The 27,804-nt window shown below is 46.1% G+C and overlaps 1 protein-coding gene across 1 annotated transcript in view; it reads right to left on the minus strand.

The window, feature by feature from the left end:
* Positions 1 to 27,804, minus strand: part of DNAH10 (dynein axonemal heavy chain 10) — a 1,995,301-nt gene that overhangs the window by 1,553,278 nt on the left and 414,219 nt on the right. The window contains exon 12 of the mRNA XM_085636177.1: positions 25,716 to 25,886. Within this exon, the coding sequence (XP_085492303.1) occupies positions 25,716 to 25,886 (171 nt within the window). The remainder of the gene's footprint in view (positions 1 to 25,715; positions 25,887 to 27,804) is intronic.

Genomic DNA, 27,804 nt, shown 5'->3' on the forward strand with positions numbered 1-27,804 from the left:
AAGGAACCAACAGTAGTAGAATGTCCGAATAGAGAAATTCCAGGAGGAGGTTATGTACATGTCCTATGGTCCAGACAGGATATATTGTCATTTACAAATGATTTTCCAAGATTGAGAGAAAAGCCTGTAGAATGGTACAGACAAGTGGAAAGGTTTGTAAAGATTTCAAAGGTATTGTGGGAAGATTTGGATGGATTGTTTGAGATTGTTGTACCTGCTGATTTGTGGATAGAATGTAAAATCACAATTGATTGGCCAAAGGAAGAATATCCTAGAGATGCAAAAACAGGAGCCCTAGGTCCAGAAGTAATGAAAAAATATGAGCAGGCAATCACATTTTTGAAAAATAAGATTCCTCCGAAAGATAAATAGAACAACTCAGGAACCTAAGGAGTCTGTACACACTTATTATGAAAGGTTGCTTCTAGTTTTTAACCAGTACAGTGGATATGAGAATCTGAGTGAAAAAGACATGAGTCACTTTGTATATCGATTTGTGTATGGTTTGAAACCTGAGATAAGTGAAATAATTAATGTTGTGTTGGCAGTCTAGTACAGTGGATGATGTACTAAGGTATGCAAAATATTGTAGTGATGACATTGAGGCCAGACGACGTAAGCTCAAAGAAAAGGCAATGTGGGCACAGGTGAAGGTTGCAGAACAACAAGAAGCCCAGATAATTAACCAGATTAATGAAGCAGGTCAGACCAAGGTGAAACCAAACATTGGTAAAGGAAAAGGTCAGATAAATATAGAAGAAGCCAAAAAGAAATGGCCATGTCAAAATTGCAGAAAATTAGGGCATTGGAAAAATGAGTGTAAATTACCTCCAAAAGTTAATACCGAGAATAAATCAGTAAATCCACAGGTGCAGAATGAGGTGGGTTATCAACAACCGCCACAGCAACAGGTAGTTACTCAACAGAGTCATGTGCCGCAGCCACCACTCCCAAAGAGTGTAAATCTTCAAAGATACAGTGCAGAGGCAGGATTCTACGGTGGAGAGCAGGTAACGAAATTGCCGCGCGCAGCTGCTGTTTCACAGTATTGGCTACAGCCGGATGGAAATGAATTGGATGAAAGCTTATGATGGTGCCTAGGAGAGGAAGAGGAGTGCGTTCTTGGAGCGACTCTAGAGATAGATCAGTCAGGTTCATTTGTGGATGGAAAGGTGAATGGTGTAAATGTTACTTTCCTTGTGGACACTGGTGCTATCCGTTCTACTGTAATATCAGTTGAAATTCCAAACCTTCCTCTCTCATGAGAATTCATCTCAGTCGTAGGTGTCTCCAACAGACATATTAAAATCCCTCATACAAAAACGGTAGAGGTTGAAATTGGTCCCTTTAAAGAGATGGTCCGTTTTGTAGTGTGCGATTGCAGTCCAGTAAATTTACTTGGACGCAATATACTTTGTAAAATGAACTGCACCATCTACTGTACCCCAGATGGTATTGCTTTTCAGACATCTGTATAAAATGACTATGTCTGCACTTGAACCAGAAAAATGTGATACATTTCCTATGTTTGATGCAGTGAAAATCCCTACTGGATTGAAAATAATAGTGAAGACTGATGTATGGGATTTTATGGGTGAAGATATAGGTCTAATGAAAGGAATTGATCCTGTAAAAATTACTGTAAAAGAAGAAACAATTTACCCGAATACTCCACAGTACAAATTAACACCAGAAATTATTGAAAGAATAACATCAGTGATTGATAAGATGATTGGACAAGGGATTCTGGGAGAAATATTGAGTAGCCCATGTAATTCACCTATAATGGGATTGAAAAAGCCTAATGGAACCTATAGGATAGTACAGGATTTGAGAAAGGTGAATAAAATTGTTGTTCCCTGTTGTCCAATTGTACCAAACCCTGCTGTAATATTATATCAAATTCCTCATGATGCAGAATGGTACACAGTTATTGATTTGTGCCATGCATTATTTTCTATTCCATTACACCCTGACAGCCAGCCATTATTTGCCTTCCGGTTTGGCGAGCGTATTTTGGCATGGTGCTGCATTCCTCAAGGGTATACTGAAAGTCCTTCCATTTTTAATCAGATTCTGAAGAAATCCTTAGAAAGTTTGAAAATGCCTGAGAAATCTGTTATGGTCCAGTATGTTGATGACCTATTGGTGGCATCAAGGACAAAAGAGCCATGTATTACTGACACGATCGCATTATTGAATCATTTGGCAGAAGGAGGACAGAAGGTGTCCCCATCTAAGCTGCAGTTCTGTCAACAAGAAGTACAGTATTTAGGTCATAAGATTGAAAAAGGGATGAGAAAAGTAACAACAGAAAGAATCAGGATTATTAAAGGAATGAGAGCACCAATGACACAGAGAGAGATGAGAATGTTTCTCGCAATGGTTGGTTATTTCCGACAGTGGATACATGGATTTTCATTGATTGCAAAACCTTAACAGCAATTAACAAAAAGTGATGTAAAAGATCCAATTTCGTTGAATGAGGAAGAGATGGAAGCTTTCGAGCAACTGAGAAACAGGTTGTGTGAAGCCCCAGCATTGGGAATGCCAGATTATGAGAAAGAATTTGAGTTGTACTGTAGTGAAAGAGACGGATGTGCACTTTCAGTACTAGTACAAAGGCATGGAATAATGAGACGGCCAATAGAATATATTTCAACTGTTTCGGACCCAGTAGCAAAAGCATTGCCTGGATGTCTAAAAGCAGTAGCAGCTACTTGTGTGAGTCTGGAACAGAGTGAAGGCATTGTGATAGGATATCCTTTAAAGGTATATGTCCCACATTCTGACCAGAACAAAGACCCAATTCATGACACATAGCCGATTAACCAGATATGAGAAGGTGATTTTGGGTGCAGACAATGTAACGATTGTGAGATGCATAAGTGTGAATCCTTCCACTTTATTGCCTGATGCAGTAAATGCAGAGGTCAAAGATGATGTTGATCACAGTTGCTTGGATGTACTTGAATTCTGCACAGAGCCCCACCCTGACATCAGAGATGAACCTCTAGAAGAGTCAGATTATGTGATGTTTGTGGATGGATCATGCTTGAGAACGAAAGAAGGAATTTTAAGTGCTCCGTATGCTGTATGTACGGTGGCAGACATAATGGAAGCATCTTGTTTGAGAGGAATACGTTCAGCCCAAGTTGCTGAGCTGATTGCTCTGATTCGAGCTTGCAAACTGGGAAGAAATTTCCGAATCACTGTGATCACGGATAGCCAGTATGGCTTCGTAGTGGTACATGATTTTGGACAGATCTGGTCCCAGAGGGGATTCATGACTTCTTCAGGATCTCCAATTTGGAATGGCGAGTTTGTGAAAATGTTGCTTGAGGCAATACAGCTGCCTAAACAGATTGCGGTGGTAAAATGTGCTGCACACAAGAATAGAGATGACTACATTACAGATGGCAACAAATTTGCTGATGAAATAGCTCAATATTGTGCCAGACATATGATCTCAATGATTCGGAGAAAGGAAAAAGAACATGTTTCATGTCCTTTGATGTTTACTAACGTAATTGAAACGTGGGAAGAGGTGAGACAATTGCGGGAAGAAGCAAGTGATGAGGAAATAGATATATGGATAAAATCAGGCTGTAGACAAAGAGAGGTAGATGAAGTTTGGGTTTACAGGGATGAAAGACCAATTATGCCTGATAGCATGATCTCTAACATGGCACGGATGTACCATGGACAGGCACACATAGGTAGAGATGCAATGATCAGACTTTTTAAACAGACTTGGTACAACCCCAAACTTTAGTGCTATAGCTGAAAGCCTTTGTCAAAGATGTCTTATATGTCAACAGTTGAATCCTGGAAGGAAAACAGTAGTGAGTTTGGGAACAATACGACATGAAGGAGGTCCTTTTACCAGAATGCAACTAGATTTCAGTGAAATGCCCCCAAGTAACAGACTGAGGTATTTCCTGGTGGTTGTCTGTTTGTTTTCTCGTTGGGTGGAAGCATATCCGACAAGAAGGAATGATGGAGTTACTGTAGCAAAACTCCTACTGAGAAAATGTATTCCTAGATATGGTTTTCCGGTAACGATAGTGTTAGACCTGGCACCTTGGCGTGAGTTTCCCTTCCACTTTTTGCTGATGTGCCTCATGAGTTTTGTTGGTGTTAGCTGCTCAGGGCACTGTGCCACTGCTAATCAGTGCCACAGTGCAAGTGCACCCTTTGAAAAGTGTATACATTGATTGGTGTCCATATTTGGCTTATTTGGTTTACAATCAGCCCCTAGTAAAGGGCACCAGGAGTGCCAGGGCTTGGAAATACAAATGCTGCTGGTGGGCTTGCAGCGCTGGTTGTGCCACCCACAGAAGCGGCCTAGTAAAATGTGTCTAGGGTCTGCCATTGCAGAACCTGCGTGCAATCTGGAACGGTCATGCTGACTGCGCAAGTGCACCTACTTGCCAGTCCCTAAACCTTCCCTTAACTACATATTAGTCACCCCTCTGGTAGGCCCAAGGGCAGGGTGCATTGTAGGCATAAGGTAGGACATGCCCTGATGTGTGTGGCATGTCCTAATAGTGAATTACAGCCATTTTCATTTTTCACTATTGAAGGCTACCTGCTCTCCATAGGCCAGAATGGGCTGCTGGAATTACTACACGCTGTAATCCCAGCAGACTCAGAGAGCATGGTATAAAGTCAAGTTTAGTATGCCTGAACTCAGAATAATAAAATACTTCTTTTAGTACAGTTTGTTTTAATATCCTGTGTTTGTAAATACTACTTTTAGAAAGTTAGTATTTACTTGCTTAGCCATTTCAGTCCGCCTCTGCTTTGTGTGTGTGTGTGCTGCCTAGTTTCAGTGAGGGGCAGGGCTGGGGAATTCCAGGAGACAGGCTGGCTGCCAGGTGGTGGGTAGAGAGATTACACCAGGATGGGTGGGAGGAGTACACCTTGACTCTGAATAGACCTGTGCTCTGCCACCACAATGCTGGCTCCGCCCCCTGTGGAGGGGCTGATGTCTCTGCCCTGTGCACTGACAGGAAAGAGCAGAGTCACCACAACAAAGTGCTCCAAAACCGGACTGAGCCAGGCACAGGCCCCCTGGCGACAAAGAACAAAAGAAACTGTGTATAAAAGAAGGAGCCCTGCTCCTAAGAAATCAGATCCTGTTTGCGCCAAGAAGAAACTCTGCCTGAAGAGAAAGACCTGGGAAAGCTGCATGGAGGAGTACTGTCTCTAAGCCTGAGAGACTGGCCTGTGGTGGGTGCCTTGCTGCTGAAGGAGAGGAAGAAAAGACTGAGAAAGACTTTAAATTCAACTTGTGCTTTAAAAACAATCTCCAAGGGCTTGCTTGTGAACTTGCCCCCTGAACTGCGCCCCGGGAACAGTGGGCGCTATCCCTCCCTGGAAGAGAAGAAAGCTGCTGTGGGTGGATCACTGACGCTGACCCCAGAGATCCTGTGTGCCCCATTCTCGCTGAGCAACGCGACATCTGCCCGCCTGTGCTGCTGTGAGCACCATGAAGGCCTGCCCTGCCTGGCCTAAACAAAGTAAACAGCTGCCCCCTCGAGCCGTAGCTCGCAACGTGAAGAAGAGACTGCCTGCGTCCAAGCGCCGAGCCTCTGCGACCCCTGGCCGTGGAGATCACTGTAAGGACTGACGGCACCCTGGTTTGCCGATCCTGGCCGATGCGACAGCGCTGCGTGCTGAGAGATCACCCCCGAGCTGCCCCTCCTGCTTCTGACCCCCGAGGTGTGCTGCGACGTCCTGAAGCGCCCCACGAAGCATCGTCATCCACTGCCCAAGCGGGACTGCAACGCGACGTGGGACGCCCCTCTACGGACTTCTGAGGCCGCCACGAACATTGCCCCCAAGAAATAAGGTACTGTGAGCCCAAGCGCCGTCGTACGAACCGTACTTTCCTGTGTACGGCCCATACTACGCTATTGTTCCGATACGCCATTCACGCGGGAAGCGTGAGGCTTTGTGCGGTTCGTCCCCAGCTTGTACGGCGCGTCCCGGCACCGGTACGGTCCGTCCAGCGTTAAAGATATACACGTTGCTCACGCGGGAAGCGTGAGGTGTGGCAAGAGGCGTACCGGACTCGTACGACGCGTACCTACGAAGTTTCGGTCCGTACGGCTTGAGTCCTAGTACACGTGCTCACGCGGGAAGCGTGAGGAACGGCACGACGCGTCCAAAAGCTGGTACGAAGCGTACCGAAGGCCCTACGAGGCGCACATGCCCCCAGAAGGTGCAGATTGCACCAAAAGTGACCATTTTAAGAACTGTGGACTACCTAAAGATAATTGCAAGTAACTGGTACCTCATTTGAAAGTGAAGAACTGTATTTTTAAAGCCTGCTTAAAGAACTTTATATAAAGAACTTTATTTTTACAAAATACAGCCTTGTGTCTCTGTGTGGTGGGTTGGTGGTTATTGTGAGACGCCTTGAATGCTTAACCTAATGCCCTCTGGAATCTAGCCTGACTGCTCGTGCCACGTTACCTAGAGGGTGAGCAGGGGTTATTTTCTTAGAGTAATCCTTTGCCCTGACTTAGAGGAAAGGGTCCCTGCTTGTCGCAAGTGCATACCTGCGCCAACCAGAGACCCCGGATTCTAACAGATAGAAACAGATAGAGGAAGTCATTTCCAAAATGAAATTATCCAGCTGATATGTGAAGCATTAGACATTCAACAAAAGCTACATTGTGCCTACAGACCAGAGGCTTCTGGGGTGGTTGAGAGAGTAAATGGCACAATCAAGAATAGGCTAGGGAAAATGTGTCTAGCCACAGGACTCAAATGGCCAGATGCCCTACCACTTGTGCTCATGAGCATAAGGAGCGTACCAGACAGAAAAACAGGTTTGAGTCCTCATGAAATAATATTGGGACGAGTAATGAGACAAGCATTTGTACCTGTCAACAAGCTGCTGACTATAACTGATGATATTATTCTGGACTATTGCAAAGGATTGGCTGATGTGGTGCATTGTGTGTTTCATCAGGTTGGACCCGATGCGATCACTCTTGAGAGAAACCCAGCTCATGATCTTAGTCTGGGAGACTGGGTTCGCATAAAAGTCCACAGAAGAAGAAATTGCCTGGTTCCTCGCTGGGATAAACCACGTCAGGTGATCTTGGTGACTACCACAGCGGTAAAGTGTGCAGGTGTGAAAAATTGGATTCATACAAGCCATACAATCAAAGTTCCAGAACCTGACGATCGACCTGTAACTCGACATCTGGAAATATCAGACACCAGTTCAGCATCTGAAACAGAAACTGAAGCAGTCAGAGTTCCAGATCCTGAAGATCGACCTGTAAGTCGACATCTGGAACTATCAGACACCAGTTCGACATCTGAAGCAGAACAATCGGAATCTGGTGAAAGACAAACTCAGGACAATGAAAAGCAAACAGAAGACTTTGAAAGACAGACAAGTGATATTGAAACAGGAGAGACAGAAATAATTCACAGTGATTTACAAGTGATTACAGTGATTGAACAACCAAGTACAAGTTTTAGGGAAATCCCTTCAGACGTAATTGAAACAACAGAAGAAAACCTAAAATCAGACGACGAATCAGAGATCATAAAGTTCAAAGTTAAAGAAGGTGAAGTAAGATCTGAAACAGAATCGGAACAAAGTGAAGAAGAAATAAGACAAACGAGAGGACCAAGAAAGAGAGCTTGGAAAGTGGAACGAGAAGAAACAGAGACTGAACTAAAAAAGCCAAGAAAAGGAGACAATTGGCCCAACGACAGTAAAAGACTGAGATATAAAATAATAAATTTGAACAAAAACAAGGAAGAACAAGTGAATGAAATCACGAGTCAAAGAAATCAAATAAATCTGAATAAAGGACAATTGCAAAGACCGAAAAGAGTAAAAAGACCTAACCTAAAATACAAATCACCTGAATTGACTTACATAGCACTGCCTGACACGAAGAGGTGGATAGCAGTCAACAGAACCCAAACGAAAATTGTAAGCAGGAGGGTGAGAGTAAACTGTGCACATCCTGAAGAGACTGGAGAAACCAGAATAAAGACAAACTGACAAAATCAAAGAAAATTTTGAAGGACCAGTACGCTAAGGGTAGTTGGTTCGAAGGCCATATTTTCGAGTGTGGAGAGATACATTTTTCTGTACATATCTTACATTATAGTTTACCATGGCAGAGAATGAAAATAGAAGATCTAGGTGTAGGCTTCTACACAGATGGTGTAGAATGTGTTTTTTTACTGTACAGGTTTACTGATGCTTATTTGGTTCATTTTAGCAATAATTATTCCACTTAGATTAACAGCAGAAAATACGTCTGGGATGAACAATAAAACAAATACTGATAAGGCACATAAAACAAAGGATACTGCAACACTGATAGATAATACGGAGTCTCAGAGACAGGTCAATAAATGATTTTTCTAAGAATGTTTTTACAAAGCTTTTATATGAATATGTAGAGACAATGGATGTTAGGGATTGTTATGTCTGTATGCAGTTACCTGCTTCTGTGACAGAGGGTGTAACATATCATCACCTTCCTTTGACGTATGGAATAACTTGCAGTGTGTTGGCTAGTTTATTTTATAGACAGGCAAATTAGAATAATATTATTCTGATATGGATGCTATTTCTGCTAAAGTTTCTGTAGTTCCTAAATTAAATAAGGTGAAGCTTGGTAAAGTTCTTGGAGAATTTTTCTTAGAAACAAAAGAATTAACATTAGACTACGCATTTAGACATACTCTTACTTGCAGATTAAGGAAAGAAGAAAACGTATTTTTAGACATGGTAGAGGATAGAAGAGTTAAGTTTCAAAGAAAAGTAACAGGAGAAAAGATGAAAACACCACCTTGGGGATTTTGAGGAAGGAAGTTATGATAAGAGTGAAACTAATGTAGCAATAGGGTTAGATTTGCCACAAGGAAAATTGTGCATTCGTAGCACTATGTATGCCAAAATACATACAGAATTATAGGGGGATGGGGATTCAAAGGAGGAAAAGATCCAGTATTCCCAGGTATCTATTTTATTTGTGGGAACAAAGCTTATTATAGGTTGCCGGACCATTGGTACGGAACATGTTATCTAGGCCTGGTCTTTCCAAAGATTTTTTATGTAGATAGGGGAACTAAAGGAACTCAAGAGATTGGTAAACCATTAACACGTAGAAGAAGGGAGAGTTTCTCAGAGATAATAGGTGACATTTTTGGAAAATTGATACCAGCAGTGGGTATATCTTTTAATGCATATAAGATTCGGAAATTGTCAACAATAGTAGATCGTTTATCAACGAATACTGCTGGAGGGTTCTTAATGGCAAATACCGAGATGGTTGCCATGAGAGCTATGGTGATGCAAAATCGACTTGCTCTTGATATTCTTTTGGCAAAAGAGGGAGGAGTCTGTGGAATGCTGAAGGTACAACATTGTTGCACTTACATTCCTGATAAAAGTCAGAATATACAAAGGTATATAAGCACAAGTTACTACTTGTGTAACAATATATCTGTAAGAGACATTAGTTAGTGATCGATTCCTTACCTTAGAATATTCCCAGGCATCAGACTGGATCCGGAAAGTTTTGCTAGCAGTACCCCTGCGCATCAGTAGGTGGAGGTGTGCGGCTCCGCGTCTGTCGCTGGCGTTGTAAGCGCCGAGATGACGTCACAGAGACTACTTAGGTGCCACCCATGCGCACTGACGTCAGTTCTGTACACGACTTTCCGCGCCAGGAAAGCAGAGCCATGCAAGCAACTGACCACTGGTGCCATGAAACTAGGGCCCTGAAAGGGAATGACCTGACCCTAGAAATCAGTTCGCAGAACGGGGAGGATGAGTGGGGCGGTAAGGAATCTATCACTAACTAATGTCTCTTACAGATATATTGTTACACAAGTAGTAACTTGTGCATCTGAAAGAGACACGTTAGTGATAGATTCCTTACCTTAGAATAGATACCCCAGCAATACCAACCCTGGTGGATGGTCTGCGAACAGATTACCCTAGAAAGTCACGGAGCACAGAACGGCTAAAGAAGCCGTCTCTCCAGACCTGACTGTCAAGGCAGTAATGCGTAGTAAACGTGTGCAACGAGGCCCACGTGCCTGCCTGACAAATGTCCTGCAAGGGAACGCCGCGTCCCAAGGCAGTAGTGGCTGCCAATGCCCTGGTAGAATGGGCACGCAGCCCCACAGGAGGCTCCTTCTTAGCCAAGGAGTAACATGCTTTGATGCACAGAACGACCCACCGAGAGATGGTCCGTTTGTCCACAGCCCGACATTTTTTGGTGCCCAGGTAGCCAAGAAAGAGCTGGTCATCCACCCGGAACTGCTGTGTATGCTTCAGATAGAATGCAAGCGCACGTTTCGGGTCCAGACGGTGGAGCCAATCTTCCTCCCTCAAAGGATGCGGAGGCGGAAAGACGGTAGGCAAAGTGATGGTCTGCCCGATGTGGAAGGGCGTGACCACCTTTGGCAAAAAAGAAGGGCGGGTCCTTAATACCACCTTGTCCAGATGAACAGAAAGGAAAGGAGGTTTGGAAGAAAGAGCCTGGAGCTCACTCACTCTTCTGGCAGAGGTGATAGCGACCAGGAAAGTCGCCTTAAGAGTAAGAAGACACAGAGGACAGGTATGAAGGGCTCAAAAGGAGCGCACATCAGATAGGTCAAAACGAGATTCAAGTCCCATTGAGGCATGATGAACGGCACAGGAGGAAACGTGTGCGTAATGCCTTTCAGGAAACGGCTAACAACCGGGGACTTAAAGAGAGAAGGCTGATATGGAAGCCTCAAAAAGGCGGAGATGGCCGAAAGATAACCTTTGATAGTGCCAAGAGAAGAGCCCTGCTGGGCCAAAGAAAGAAGGAACAGAAGGACTTCAGAAAGAGGGGCAGAAAGGGGATCCATAGCCTTTGCTGTGCACCATGCCACAAAATTGTTCCACCTGCAGGCGTATACCGTTTTAGTGGAGGGACGCCTGGCTTCCAGAATGACATCACAGACTTCGGGAGGAAGATCGAAAGCTGTCAACTGTAGCCGCTCAATCTCCACGCATGGAGGTGGAGGCTGGACAGGTTCGGGTGGAGGACCATCCCCTGCTGCTGCGACAGAAGATCCCCCTGAAGACGCAGACAGATCAGGGGATCGATCGCCATGCTGAGTAGCTCGGGATACCAGTATCTTCGTGCCCAATCCGGAGCCACAAGGATGACTTGGGCCCGGTCACGCCGAATCTTCTTCAGCACTCTGGGCAGAAGTGGTATAAGCGGAAAGGCGTACAATAGACCGCAACTCCACTCGCGACGAAAAGCGTCGCCGAGTGAGTGCTGCCTTGGAAATTCCAATGAGCAGAACTGATGACGTTGAGCGTTCTCTTCGGTGCCGAATAGATCTAACCAAGGCTCTCCCCACTGCAGAAAGAGACCTTGCACCACGTAAGAGTTCAGACGCCATTCGTGATCCATTTAGCACCGGCGGCTGAGTTCGTCCGCACTGGTGTTCAGAGAACCTTCCAGCCATGTCCAGAGGCGCAGAGCCTCCTGACATAGGGTCCAGGACCCCACCCCGCCCTGTTTGTTGCAATACCACATGGCGGTGGTGTTGTCCGTGAACACCTGCACCACACTTCCCCCGACAGAGGGAAGGAATGCCCTCAGTGCAAGTCAGATCGCCCACAGCTCCAAAAGGTTGATATGGAGCTGGGACTCCGCCAGAGACCAGAGGCCTCTGATCTCCGTCTCTCCCAAGTGGCCTCCCCATCCCAGGAGGGACGCATCCGTCACCACTGTGTGCTCGAGTTGGGGAAGAGAGAGGGATCTGCCATTGACCCAATCGCGATTCGTGAGCCACCACTGCAATTGTCGTGCAGTACCCTCCGAGATCTGGACATGATCGGATAGGTTGCCCTGATGCCGCGCCCACTGGAACTTCAGGTCCCACTGCAGAGCCCGCATATGCCATCTGGCATGTGGCACCAGCAGGATGCAGGAGGCCAGCAGGCCCAGAAGCCGGAGGGTCATCCTGACTGAAACCCAGGATAGAGGCTGAAAGATCAGAATCATAGCCAGAATATCCTGGACTCGCTGCCCGGGAGGATAAACCCGAAACAGCGTCGAATCCAGAACCGCTCCGATGAAGGGGAGCTACTGAGAGGGACTCAGGTGCGACTTGAGCACGTTAATGGAGAACCCCAGCAAATGCAGGAGGTTGGCCATAGTCTGAAGGAGGGAGACGACTGCCTGGGGCGAGCCCGCCTTCAACAACCAGTCGTTGAGGTAGGGGAAGACTGACACTCCCGACCTACGCAGATGAGCTGCTAACACCGCCATCACTTTCGTGAACACCCGAGGGGCGCTGGTAAGGCCCAAGGGGAGCACGGCAAACTGAAAATGCACCTGGCCTACCGTGAACCGTAGGTAACGCGGGTGGGCCGACAGGACGGGGATATGAAAATATGTGCCCTGCAAGTCCAACGCTACCATCCAGTCTCCAGGGTCGAGGGCAGCCAAGACCTGAGCCAGAGTCAGCATTTTGAACTTCTCCTTCCGGAAGAAGCGGTTGACGTTCCGGAGGTCCAAGATGGGACGGAGACCCCCTTTGTCCTTCTTGGGGACCAGAAAGTAGTGGGAATAACAATCACTCCCTACTGGCCCAGGAACGCACTCGATGGCCCCCTTGGCCAAGAGAGCCGCAACTTCCTGCTGGAGAGTCGCCAAGTGTTCCCCCGACATGCGGTGTCACAGAGGTGGCATGGCTGGAGGGGTGGACTGAAAGGGAATGGAGTAACCCTTGCGGATGATCTGCAACACCCACTTGTTCAATATGATAGTGTGCCAGTGGGGGAGGTGATGGCAAATCCTGCCACACACTGGCGTGGGGTGCCCCACAAAGCTCGGATTAGGAAGGTTTGGAGGTAGAAGCTGCGGGAGCGGAGGTGGACTGCCCCCACGCTGACTCGCAGAGCAGCCCCTGCGGAAGCCGCTTCCGCGGCCGCGCTGAGGCTGGTTCTGCACAGGCTTGCTGAAGGAACACGCCTGGGTGCCCCTGCCTTGGCCACGAAAGGAACGAAAACCAGGAGTGGCTGGGCTCTTCGTGGAAAGACCCAAGGACTTAGTCCTTAAAACGCTCCAGTGCACTGTCGGCCTTATCACCAAACAGGCGAGTGCCATCAAAGGGCATGTCCATTAGCGAGCTCTGGACGTCGGGCGAGAACCCAGTAGATCGCAACCAGGCGTGGCGACGCAGCACCACAGTCGTAGAAATCGCCCTGCCTAACGAGTCAGCGGTGTCCAAACCACACCGAATGGAGAACTTAGCTGCATCCTTACCCTCAGCAACCGCCTGGGAAATCACAGCATGGACCTCCTCAGGACAATGAGGCAACACCTGTGCAACTGTATCCCGCATCGCGTGGGAATAGCGGCCCAATAAGCAGGCGGTGTTCACTGACCGCAGCCCCAAGCTGGCCGAAGAGAACAACCGCTTACCGAACTGTTCCAGCTTCTTAGAGTCCTTATCCGGCGGAGCCGTGGGAAAGGCACTCTGCGACGTCAAGGCTTGGATGACCAGACTCTCAGGCGTGGGATGAGTGGTCAGAAACGCGGGGTCCCCAGGTGCCGGGCGGTGACGCCTGGCGACATTCTTATCCACAGGGGCCCTCCTGGCCGGCCGCGAGCAAGTGCCCAACAGGACGTCGGTGAGGGCATTGTTGAAGGGAAGCAGTGGCTCCGACGAAGTAGATGCCGTCTGGAGCACCTCAGTGAGGAGGACCATTGTGTAGGAAGCGCCCTCCTCCATTGTAGGCAGGGGAGAGGCAAACCCCGGGTCAGAAGAGACATCGAGGTTGCCGGCGTCTTCCAGATCGTCCACCTAGTCCTGCTCGGAGTCACACTGACAGGCAAGAGGGTCCTCGGACCCCTCCCAGTCATCCTCCACCTCCGTTGCAGGAGGAACCGGCCACGGCGGTAGAGCCGGAGCTGGAGAAGGGACATACGGCGTCGAAAACGGCACTGTCTCCCAATGCGGATCCCAGGCAGGAACAAAATGGTCCAGAGCAAGGGCGTAACGAGCGGCACCCACCGTGGCGCCGGAGGCGGAACCGAGGGCGGTGCTGGGGCCGGAGCCGGCAGCGCCGGACCTCGTGGCACCGGGACCGGAGCCAACGGCGTAGGATCCTGTGGCGCCGAAGCTGGATCCGCCGGCGGCGCCGATGGCCCAACAGGATCTGGACACGGGACCGTGGGGCCCAAAGGCACGTCGGCGGGAGCCCGAGGCCTAAAAAGGCGGTCCATGGTGGCAAGAAATTCTTGCACCTGGTTGGGAGTCACCGACGGACCCGGGTAAGGCAGGTAGGCCGCGGGACTCCCAGGCTCCAAAGGAGCCGCAGGGGCAGAACACCTGTCCCCCTCGTCTGCATCCGAGGACTGACGGGGGGACGTCGGAGAGCAAACACGCTTCTTCGACTTCTTTTAGTGTCGTCACTTACCAGAATCCGAGGGCGAAGACTTGGAGCCCGAGGAGCGACGACTGCGGCCCCGCGAGCATCAGGACGAGTGCCGGACCTCCAGCAGTTTCCTGCACCGCTCCCTCAAGGCCTTCGGGGCCATGGTCCGACAGTCCCGGCAGGACCGGGAGTCGTGGTCGGTCTCCAGGCAGTACATCGTGGGGGTCCGCCACTGATATATTGCGACAGCAGGCCCAACAAGACTTAAATCCAGGCATCCCTACATGCACCAGGAGAAAAGAAGGGAGACAAAAGTCTCAAAGGAGTAGTCAAAAAGTGACTAAGGTACGTGCTCTATCCGGATCTGCGCTTGCTGGTGCGAAAAAGAAAGAACTGACGTCAGCGCGCATGGGTGGCGCCTAAGTAGTCTCCGTGACGTCATCTCGGCGCTTACGACGCCTATGACAGATGCGGAGCCGCACGACACCACCTACTGACGCGCAGGGGTACTGCTAGCAAAACTTTCCGGATCCAGTCTGACACCTGGGGATATTCTAAGGTAAGGAATCTATCACTAACGAGTCTCTTTCAGATAGAATATTACTAAATTGCATAAAGAAATTATCCCACTGGAGGTTGATGGTGCTTTAGAGAAGCTTGGTAAGAGTTTTTCCTCAGTTAAGAAATGGTTTGCAGAAATAGGTAGTTCATTAGTTGGGAAAATACCAGTGACAATAGTAATATTAATGATATTGATGTTGAGATTAGCATGTGTATGTATTAGGAAAAGAAAAGTAGAAAATAAAGTAAAAAGACAAAATGAGAAAAATAAACAAAAAGAACGAGAAATGGGAGAGATTGAATAAGAATAATTTAAAGAGAAAATGGACAACAGGTCTAAGAGACAGAATGTGAAGAATACAATTGTTTGGGCTAACAAATGAAAAAGGACAAGAAACATGCTTTTTGATAAATTGATGGAGATGGTTTTTGTGGTGATATAAAAAAATCACCAAAGGGGGGAATTGAAGGAGCTGGGGAAATACAAAAAAAGATTTTTTGTACCCCTTTCGAAATTAATGACCTCATAACTTTAAAAATACTAACTATTTGAATGCATGTATTAATCAACAAATGCACCTTTAATTAGACACTAGACGCGGGAAACTAACCGGCATAGCAAAAATCTAATTTAATTACAAATGTGAAATTAAATTAACATAGGTTTGTGATTCGTGTAGAAAGTAGAAGAAAATTGCATGTATTTCGTTTGTAGTAAAATTATAGTGTGGCATAGAATGCAGATGGTAAGTAAAATGGCTTTAAATGTCGCTTATGCTAGGTAACACCTAACACAGGTCATTAGAATGGTGGGTGGTAAATAGAAGGCCTTATTTTCTATGCCTAATTTCTGATATGTTGTTTTCATATTAGTGCCATTCAGGCCTGCTAGGCCTCGCCTTAAAATGGCTGCTGCAGAGAGACGTGATTGCGTGCACAGAATAAAGATGGCTCCCGCGCATGAGCAGAGTGGAAGTTCCATGTGTGGCATATGGACGGAGTGAGAGATGTCAAGGCCAGTCTGACCTAAGTTATGACAAGAGTTCAGCATGAATGAATGGGAATGGATGGGAGACTCGAACTCCAGAAGATGAACTAATTCATGACTGTCGAATAATGTTGCAAATATATTAACAATGTTGAAGTACATTTGGACTTAATGAATCACGAGAACTATTGAATGTATTAATTGTTTGCGGAACCGGTTTGAGCAAGGAGGACAATGAGGTGGCCATCACCACCCCTCCAATGAACCAATCAGAATGAATGTAGCCCCTAAAAAGGTTTCAATTTGGGTATAGCAAGTTAGTGTAAAGGGTATAAAAGAGCTTGTGCTTACAATGATGTGTTCGTGTGCGCTCATTCTACATTGATCTATTCAACACGACATGCTGTCTGTTGAGACGATTTTTCCTTCTGATGCTGAAAAAGACTTTGTCAATTTTGGACTTCGAACGTTGATGGGGAAAAGGAACGAGACCGTAGCGGGATTCTATCTCGGGAGGGAATACGTCTGAGGAGGTTAGAGGGACAGTCAGTCAGTATTGGTAAACTATCCTGTGATCTTCGGTTCATGTTCTGATGAACCATTCTCGTCATTGCCCCAAGGCCAAGGGTAATGAGTATTTTCCGTTTCAATTTCAATCTTTACTTAAACGCTTATGTAATAATGTCTAGAAAATGTGTCTAATAAAACTTTACTTATTCAATTTATTCAATGAATTTAGATAATATTTCATGCTAACTCAAAACTGAGTCTGTGGTTATTAGAATTAAAGTTATGTTTAATAATTGTTAAAAGGTTTTAAATTGTGATTTCTACTAGTTGGTCCATCGACCGAAATAGCGGAGTACCTTGATGTTTAGAACCGACAATTCCAAAATCAAATGTATATATTGTATATAGTTATTATTTAGGTAAAAATATTAATAAGGTACCCCGTATGTCTTGCAACTCGTCTACTTATCACTGATCCAGAAAACTGAGTGAATGTGTGTTTCGGTGTCATGGGCCCCACCGATGAACAAATTGTGTAAGGGTTTTCAGGGTTAGTGTCATAAGGAAAGGTTTTATGATAGCGGCGTTGCATCAGAATACGGCTGAACAGCATGTTTTCGGAGGGATTCAATCTGGGCAGGGGCACTCTGTAGCTACTCTTTGCTGTGGTGAGCAGACTGTTAGCAAACTGGATTCGGCAGGATGAACTGTTGCAGGCCTCTACTGGAATGGAGACCTGGAGGATGTGGTCTCCCTCTATGCAGAAGACATCCTGCTATATCTTGCGGACCCGGAGCAATCCCCCTCGAGAATCCTGGAGATCTTGCAGACCTTTAGATTTTTTACTGGCATAATAATCAATTCGGGAAAATCCATAGCCAACCCACTATCTCACATGGGAGGCTGGTCCATCCCCTTGGTGTGGACAGACATCTGGTTTATCTATTTGAGAATATATGTGACTACATATCGTCAACTGTATTCAGATAAAAATGTAGGGCGGATCCTATGACATGGAACATTGGCATCAGCTCCCCTCTCCTTACTGGGAAGGGAGGCCCTGTGTATAATTATCTAGCTCCTTAAATTCCTCTATGCAGTGCAAGATTCCACTTTTTTGGACCTCAACCGTTTTTTGGGGCTGTGGAAGCGGAAGTTAGGACCCTATTCTGGGATGGAGACACCCAGCGGATTGCTCTAGGAATGTTGATGAGGAAGGAGGACAATGGATGGGGTAATGGCCTGCAAGAATTGTATTACTGGGCAGTTTGCCTGCTGATAGTTAATGACTGGCCCTTTTAGGGCCAGGGGGAACCAGCACTGATGACAGACATTTAGCCACTGGAGCCCGCACAGTTTTACACAATGTCTCTAAGGTGCAGGGAAATTGACAACCCTCCCGGAGCGACGGTTTCAGTGATTCGAACCTGGAGACAGGCAACATGGAGGCCGGGATGGATGGGGCAACTGACATTGGAGACATTGATGTGAGACTCGAGTGCACTGGTAGAGCTCCGCGGGGTGTCAGGCCACTGGTGATGGGATATGATTGGCATTTCGAAGGTAGAAGAGCTATGGGGGGCAGACACAGGATGGCTCACGGTTACAGACCTACAGAGTCAATATGACATGCCAGGGAGATAATGCCAGCGAGACCTGCAGATCAAGTCTATCCTGCTCCGACGAATACCCTCGCCCTCGGGACTTAGAGGGCAAGAGTCCACTAGAAAACCAGGTGCTGGGTGCCCCGCTCAATAGACATACTATATCCGAGTTCACCAATAGCCAGCCCCCGCTACAGAAGCTACGGGAGAAGTGTGAGGGAGACCTGGGAAGATTGGAGGATAATGAATGGGGGCAGCCTGTAGATACTTCAGGGAGCTCACGATACAGGCAGGATTTAGGCAGATACAGCGAAACTGCTGCACCGGGCCTATTTTACAAACAAAAGGCTCCACGCTATGGGTATAAGCGACATAAACTGCTGCATGAGGAGCTGTAGTCAGCGGGATACACAGGTGTCTGGGAGTGTCCAAGAGTGAGAGCCTTCTGGACAGGGGTACAGCATAGACTCTTTGAAGGGATAGGAGAAGTCTTGGAGCTCACCCCCTGGTTGGGCCTCCTTGATATCTGGGGAACGGTGACCCTGGACAGGAACACACTCCAGCTCTGCAACACAACCCTGATGATTGCACGGCTGAAGTGATATGACACTGGGGCTGTACACAAATTTCAAAACTGAGAGATTGAAGGTCCAACATGGAATGATGCTGACAGGCAGAGGAACTGATATACTGTGCAAGAGGCTGCCCCTGGGAAATTTGCATAGATAAGGGACTGCTGGACAGAGATAGAGGGAGAGTGATAGAGGGGCTCCCCCTGAAGTTGTTGATTGTGGTTAGTAGGTATGGTAAGTTATGGTAACTGAAAGGGGCTTCCAGGGGAAGGGGAGTCCGCCAGAGGACCTGGTCATATCAATCAATCATGTTTCTTATAAAGCCAGCTACTTACCTGTGAGGTTCACAAGGCGCTGAGTCGAGGGTGCTAGGGAGGTGGATCTGTGGTTCTGTGGAAGAGCCAGGTCCTAAAGTAATTCTTGAATTGCAGCAGCAATGGTGATTGCCTGAGATGCAGAGGCAGGAAGTTACAGGTCTTCGCAACTAGGTAGGAGATTGATCTCATACGAGGACCTGGGGGTGAAACCATTGCAGCTACGGAACTCAAACTCACATGATTATGTCAGAAACTGTCACTTGTTATATCCTACATTCCTGTATGTCGCAGCAATTGGGTTTTTGGTTGCACTATGTTTTGTTGTACATACTAGTTTTTTTTTTATAAATGCACAACAAAAACTTTTTTTAAATGGACAGAAATGTGTTATGGACCAATTAACAGCGGAATGGTGAGAATTTCACATGCCTCCTCAGCTAAACAGACCTTTAAAAACTGGGGGGCAGATTTACAAACCCCTTGCGCCACTTTTGCGTCACTTTTCCCATGTTAAAAGTGACGCAAAAGTGGCGCAAGGGGCTTGTAAATCTGCCCCTGGGTCTTCACATAAACTTCAAGAAATGAACACTTGAACCAAGTCAACTGGGCCAATATTTGAGAGCATATCAAGACAGATGGTTAGGAACAGTGTCTCTTTCACAAAAGAGGTTGCTGTCTAGACATCAGAAATGCCCTCAACTTCATTTAACATACTGTAGTTCAGTAACACAAGTATGCTCCCCTCCTGGGCCTAAGGACCTCTTGTATTTCTCTGGTTGGGGATGCATGACTACATACGAGATCTCTACAGGAATGCCTCTGGGATAAACAGTGTCAGAAGTCAGCAAATTGGGGCAACACGATACAGATGGCTTCCAGAGTCTTGCAATCCCTCAAATGAGGGTGCCAAAGAAAGAGGTTGCTCACAGGTGATTTATGTTGTCTGCTGATCCCATCACGGACTTTGTTAATGGATGGGGCCTTAGAGAGTTGTGGGGCTCAGATTGGAACCGTTACAAAACAATGTAGGATGTCTCCCATGGAGTAATTTTTTCAAATAAACACGATGGAACTGAGAGTAGTGCTTCTGGAGTTAAAGTAATTTTTTGGCAGTGATCAAGCCATGTCCATTGACAAACAACACATCCACAATGTACTATCAAAAAAGGTGAGGAGTGCATGATCCAGAGTTCTTTCTCAGGAAGCTCAGAACATTTGGCATTCGATGCTGGTGAGCAGCATTTGTCTCATGGCAATTCGTCTTCCAGGTACACAAGATACGAAAGCAAATGAATTAAGTTGTCATTTGTTAGAGCAGCTCAAATGGGTCTTGACCAACCAGGTGATAAAAGACCAGATCACACTGTTTTCATAACAGAAGAAAATGCAAAATGCCCGTTTAAGCCACTGGGTTTCTGGAACCTGGCACCCCTGAGAAACGACTAAACACAAAAGGCAAAAACAGTTGTCCAACCCTGCTCAATGGCCTGTTCCTTTCAATATAATGTAAAAATATAGATCACATTCCTTTGCCTTGATTAGAGTGAAACCGTATTCATGGGTCGAGGGAGGGCTTCATAAGCTAGCTCATCACTGACAGCAGCCACTGAGTGGAATTAAGCTTGTTGAGTGCAGACAAAGGTGCTTCAAAACTTTCAGAAAACACTGGAAAGTTTGTGCAGAGAACAAAGAAAGCACTTTGTTCATCTTCCCACAAATGTGGGTACAACAAAAGTAACAGCTTAGCCAAATATAAACAGTAGTGAAAAGCAAATCAAATTATATAGGAAAGGTTGGTTCAACACCAAAAAGAAAAGCAGACTAAAAATGCTCGTATTTATCTACATATATTTGTCGAGTTGAGGTGTTCCTAAACTCTTTGAGCACATCGTGGCAATCTTTAGGGACTCTAGCCGTTTTGGTGCTCAGAAACAGACAACAGTTTAAGGAAGAACATTGTTGATGTTCCGCATGGTAGATAATGACTTACTGGAGTGTTCACTTTAGGGAGCACTGGTAACCTATACAAGATGGGAGTCAAACTTGCTGAGCTCAATTATGGGCTACCTGGAAGATCTGTGATGAACAATTTACTTACCTTCCATCTAACGTCTGGAAAAATCACAAAGGTGAGGAATCTGAGGTTAGAAATCTCTATCAGAATATCTTGATTTTGCCAATGACCCAAAACTGGATATTGTAGGCTTCAAGCATCTACGATCCAATTTTTAAGCTTTACTATACAATGATGCAACATCAGACTGATACGGTTCACAACGTACTCTGGTTGAAGCAGGGTAAACTCTGCCTAGGACAAACTCCCAAAAGAGGAAGGGCCAAAAAGAAATTATGGTAGGATGAAAATCTCTGCTAAAAAAAAACTTCAGAGCTATTTCAGTCCCAAATGGATACAGCAGCCTAAGTACCAGACCAAAACAACTGTGACAATGGTTTTGCTAAAGAGGCTTCCTGTGATGCACGCAGGCAAGATATCATCTCCAAGCATCAACAACTCCAAATGATGTACTACCATTCATCCTTGTCGCCAAAAGTGACCATTACTCACAAAAGCTGGGATGATAATGAGGCTTGGTACAAATAACTTCTTATCTCGTAATCCAGATTTCCTTTTCCTCTACCTTCAACCATCACCTGCTTTTCTACCCTTATCTTCTCTAAAAATACCTTTACCTCCTGTCTTCAAGCATCCTGCAGCTTCCATTAATATGACCTCTACCACTGCCTCCTATTTCCCTCTACTTCCGTGTCCGCCTAGCTCTGCTAGTTGGTTTCTCCTCATAGACTTGAATATTATCCCTCTCTTTGTATTGCTATATCTATTTATATTTTTCTATTCCTGACATGCGTGGGAGCCTTCTTTGCCATGCGATGATGGGTTATTGTGTTATGGCTCTTGTACTGTAGTTACTGTGCTGTTATTTGTTCCTGTTCTTCTCAGACACCCCTTGCATCAATGGCTCTATTACACGTTGAACGGCAGTCTGTAAACTAAGTAAATGAGGCAGCCTGTGGCCCACACAAGGGGCCCACGTCAGAGGGCAGCCACCTTAGTGCCACATTTAGCACAACCCAACGGGGCTAGTGGTTAGACCTCCGGAGTCCCGGGGTCCGGTGCATTGCTTGCGTCACTTCCGGCGCACCTGACTGGGTGAGGGCAAGGTATAATTACCTCCCCCGGTAATCCGGCGTTCCTTTTGCACTGAGGCTGACATGTTGATGTGCAATTGGTGAAAGCCCGGGAACTATTACGAGCTGTGGGAAGCCTGGGCTTCGAAACTCAGATGGGGCAGGGGTACACTGCGGGCAGTAGACCCACAGCACCCCACCAGTTCGCTCCCAGTAGTGGTATTAGATTTACCCCAATTCTAATATTAAGATATTTAAATTGCAGATTGTCATTTCCCTATGAGGACATCTAAATCACATCGCCAAGTCTTTTTAGACAGTGTAGTAGGGGGCCCTATGGTCCTCCATTGGCTGCTATTTCCAGGTTCCCAGGATGGCACCTGGTGAAAGCATTACTGGCCTCTCTCTCTCTCTCGAGGGAATCAAGCAGGAAACCTCTGGGTCATTATGATGGTTTAGCAAGGTAGCTCAAGAATGCAAACAGAGGAGAAAGCTTCAGTCGGTGTATACCCTGACCACATGTAGTGCAAGGTGCCCCCTATCTCTAAAGAACGTACAAGTAAGAAGTTCAGACTATGACCTATTATTACTCAAGGTGGTCTAGCAGGGCACAGGGGCTTCCATTACTTTAGGCCATCACATGAGAAGTTGTGCAGTCATGGATGAGATTCAGCCAGCAGTAGCACGCCCTGTGGGGGCTAGTGTGACTTGAGTCACATGCATGTGCGTCAAGTGAACAGGACCTTGTACCCAGGTCACGCACATTAAGCAGTGGTTTCGTTTCAGGGGGAAGAGATCCAAGTTAGGTACCAAAGTGCTTACAACGTAGCACATTAAGTTGGGTGGTAAAAATAAATTCAAGCTGTAACCGGGAGAATCCCTCAGTAACGTCAGCAAATGCTCACATTGTTAACAGTTAGCATCCTGGGAAGTCTGGGTGAAAACACCACAGATTAAACTGCACAGGCAAAAGTCCTGTAAGAAAGGAGGGATACATGACAAATACATGAGAACATCCTCGCTTAATGTCAAATTTTTGAAGCATTGGATAGTTGAACCTTTTCACACCATAGTAGGTCAGTCACCGATGTGAATAGGCTATGGGGTATGCGTGGCTAGGACATGGACACACACCTCATACAAACTGGAGCCGCTACAAAAGTGAAAAGCTGAGAACGTGGCCTGGGGTACGTTTGGCTCACAAATCCCTCTTCTCCAAGCAGCAGTGCGTCATTTTGTTGCCAGGTGCCTTTTAGTGGCAGGCAAGTGCATTAAGGGAGCGGTATTAAGTGACAAAGTTACTTGCAGCGAGGCAGAGGGGTCCCAGCTGACCCACAATAGGTGGGCTGCGGCAAAACATGGAACTGAGAAGCTCAGATTCCGACATTATCATTGGATAATAAATATGCAAGTCTCCCTGATTACATGATGACTAGAAGGTAAGCCAACACTGGCTCTGGTGCTGTGCAGGGCAATCATTTCTGTGGATAATGAAGTTAACTAGGCACTTCGGGGCACAGCTGGTTAGTAGGTAGTGTGGACCTGTGATCAAACTGCAGTTAATCAAGCCGATGGGCTGCGTAAGTTGTCACTACAAAAAGGGTTTGGTGATAGCAATAGTGGGCACGGCACAATACAAACACTCCCTTAAACTATATTTGACACCATTATGCTTCACTATGGTTTAACAATCAGAAAGTTTGGTGCAATAATCTGGTCAAATTCAGCAAGGTAGGTGCACTCTGAAACCGAGGGCACTTTCAGGTTCCTTCTTTTAAGCAATAAATTCCCCTCCCTGATAGCCTTAGTAGCAAGGCTGGCTGTGGAAACTGTCATCTAACAAGTGTGCTCCTGAATGTTGGGTGCTACAATGTATTCTGTACATTTGCCAGGTCCATTATTCATGAAAAGGCAGGTATCTGTACTTATGGTCCCCCCCCCACCGTCCCCACCCTCTAGTCTGCCCCATGGTACGCATCAGAAGGTTGGGATGTGCCCGACTTGCACAGGGAGGGGACATCAGCATCTAAATAGCACAGTCTGAAGGTGAGGGGCGGCATGCACCAGAGTCATGTAAGGAAGCAGAATACGGGGGGCTGGTGCAGTGCTATAGGCGTTATTTTGGCCTTCCACGGGCAAAAAGGTACAGTGCCAGGAACACGCATATAGAGTGGGTTATTTAGAAAGGGGTAGTGCAATTTTGCCATTCCAAACAGTTTGAATTTTGCCAGGATCGAAGGTGTGGGGATCGGCCATGCAGTCATTGCTAGTGTAGGGCAATGGTAGGAAGGGAGGAGTGAAGCATGGGTTTTCCATCACTAAGAGAGTTTGGCTGGGGTTCCTAGGCATGCGATGGCATAACTTGCTGATGAAGCTGCGACACAGACTATCAAGAGGCGGAACCCCTCCTAACATTTGGCTCATCCACCTGGGAGGCAATGACTTGACTTTCATGGATATAAAGGTTCTGCTACAAGCATTGAATCCCACAATGAGTAAGTTAAATAACCAATTAGGCACATGCGAGTTATGGCGGTCCGAGATCACTCCACGGCTAGTCTGGCAAGGGGCCAGGTCAGGAGAGGCCATTGAACTTTCTCGCAGGAGAGTAAACAGCGCCATGTGCAAATTCAGGGAACAGTTTTTTTTGGCTTTATCAGACATGGACTCTTGCATGCCAAGACCATGGGATGTTTTGATGAGGATGGGTTCCACCTGACTAGAGTGAGCATAGACCTGCTCTGTTGGACCTGGGTGAACCCCTAGAGTCAGCAGGGTGTAAGTAAGAAAGCTGCCTGCCTTGGTGGGGGGCCCTGGGTGTGACGGGTGCCACACCCAGAGCTATAGCAGAGTTACAGGGCGATCCAGAGGCTAAATGGTACATAGGGGTACCCTCTTCAGGACCACAAGAAGGGTGCAAATGCCAAACAACCCCAGGAAGCCCTTACGGCAGGACCCTGGAGGAACGACGGCACCCCATTAGTCCTTCAGGCGGTTGTACACCTGAGTAACCGGGGTCTTGCCTGGATACGCTCCGCCCCCTCAAGGGGCATGAGTAAATGGGTGGACTGGTGGTCCACAGGATGTAAGGGGGAAATTCCTCCAAAATAGTTAGCACCGATTGGTCAGGCCACGGTGCAATTTGGCTCATCAGGTGGGCAGGGCAGCTTAGGGGAGTCACTGCTACCTGCCCTTGGATCTCCCATAAGTTGACCCACCATATTGGCATATTTCTTGTACGAAATAAACCTGCAGCAATATTCTCTACAACAAATTACTGTGTCATGTGTGTTCTTTATTATGAGATTGCTGTATTTTGCGGGTTGGGTGAGTTGCCAATATTGGCACTATACAGTGGATGCTCCTGGTCTCCAATACGGATCCGCAGAGCTTCTGCCTATGCAAGATCCCTTAATGAGAGGCTGCAAGGGTCTCTCTGGGGTGCTGATTACAAATGGAATTGCTGCTACAAAAATAAATATATTGTATGTCAAATCGGCAGTTACACATATTTTTTTCTTTGTTTTGTAGGATCTAACTACTTGACTTTAACAGAAAAACTGTTCAACAAAATGACTTCCCTACCTCTTTACAATATTGAGCCAAAATTTCATTGAATTTTTTCATCATCTGCTTGTTAATGGCTTCACGAGATTGAATGTGTTTAAATTTCAAAAGCATGTCAAAAGCAGCCTCGGCAGAGCGCAGGGTTTTGAAAGATTCATCGATGAAGTTTTTGGCTTCTTCTTCAATGGCCTGTTTGAGAGACGAGAACAAAGTAAGCAACAAAACAAAATTAAGCATGTAAGCTCATACGAAAAACTTAAAATCAAACAAACACATTGAGAGTGTAAAAAACACACATTTAAACATAAAAAACACATACTGAAGTATCTCAGTACTGAAATTTCAAGTGAAAATGTAATGCTTTAAAAATCTAAATGTATGCATTACCTTTAAGAAATGTATCAACATCATTTTCTTAATGCCAACAATGTATTACGCTATCTGCTTTAACAACATACATTTCTATGATAAAACCACGTTACGAGAGTAAGTTTATTTATTTAACATTCTGTTACTACAAAATATTGTTGTGTATAGATACCTATGAGAGCCTGACCAGATCCTAAATTGAATTACTCACTACTACAAAGTCACAGTTGTGAAAAAAAAATGCTTTCACTGATGTGAAAGAAAGTGCTTGTTTCCCTGTAGTTCCCTCCTTCTCGGTTGTCCAAAGAGTGTAACAAAATGGTAGAATGACAGCTGGTGGTTTGACCAGGGGCATAACACAGACCCCTGCAAACCTGTGGCGTTGAGGAGGCCCCATCCCTGCAGGGGGCCCCATTCAGCGCAAACCGGCGTACATCTGTGAAATGAGGAATACTCGAGGGCCCCGCTGCTGGCGCCCCAACATTTTGCGTTACACCACTGGTTTTCACCCTTTACCGGTATCTCTGGGGTCTCCACAGACCCAAAAAAGCAGGACAATACGGCCCCTGGGGGAATTAAGGTCGCAGACCAGTCTTCTCCCAGGGTGTTCACGCGGTGGCCGGAAGGACATAGCTGTAGGAGTCAAGGGGTGGGGATTAGGTTAGGCTATAAGGGTGCAGGGGGGTTTCGTCCTCTTGCTGCACCCGACGCCACTGGGGAGGCCTCCACACATTTGTAATGATTATAACATGTCAATAACTTCAGTATCAAGGCATTTACTGCACATCGTGCATCGTCGGTAAGCTTGTTACCAAGCACATGGGTTTTCTGTAATTCCACTGGTCACTCGTGCACAAAGTTGGTGTGCGTGGGAACCGTTTAATGTGTTCTCATGGCTATTTCTCTTACACTGGGATTTCTTTATATCCAATGTTTTTTTGATCTTGGTGACTGTGTGAACTATACAATAAGGATCATGGTTTGAACTCTTTTTATTGGAATATACCAACCCTCACAAAATACTAGAAGCGATGAAACTAGAACTCACATTGGCAGATAACTATAAATAGTTAACCTAATGTATACGTTGGTTGGTGCAATGATTGGAAACCTTCCTCACAAGTTTTTACTATAAGCATGCACTCCATGCTCTGTGCTAATAATTGCATTTAGGAGCGTTCTGCCCCACTATTTTAAATAGGATTCTGTTATGTTCTTACAGATATATGCTAGAATCACCGTTTTCCGTGGAATACATGCAACTTGCCCAGCCATATTCAGGCTGGGACAGAATTATACCAGTCAAAAGGTATGTTCTTTACCTTATGGTTGGTATCTACATGGATGTAATCTTAATAGGACGTACACTTTATAAATTTCTATTTTTATTTTTAGGCACATAAGACCGTTTCATTGACCTAAAGGTAGGCCTGGGTTCTCCCAGCAAGTTGACTCTCATACAATATGCATATGGGATGTCACTTGAATGGTGGTTATGAGTTGCATGACTACTCTTTTCCATTCATTTTAACCTATCATGGGCCCACCCCCTTTTGTCCCTAGGGTGGTCCTCAATATTGGTTGGCTTGGCATGTTAGACACCATCTATTGATTGACACATTAATATGATGATTTGAAATGTTCTTGACACAGGATATATTGATTCCACTGTCCTATGTTGGATGCATTTGCACGCTCTTTAGGGATATATGATGTGACTTGATGAGCACAGTTGGGA

Source organism: Triturus cristatus, chromosome 11, assembly GCF_964204655.1.
Source record: "Triturus cristatus chromosome 11, aTriCri1.1, whole genome shotgun sequence".
Lineage (NCBI taxonomy): Eukaryota > Metazoa > Chordata > Amphibia > Caudata > Salamandridae > Triturus > Triturus cristatus.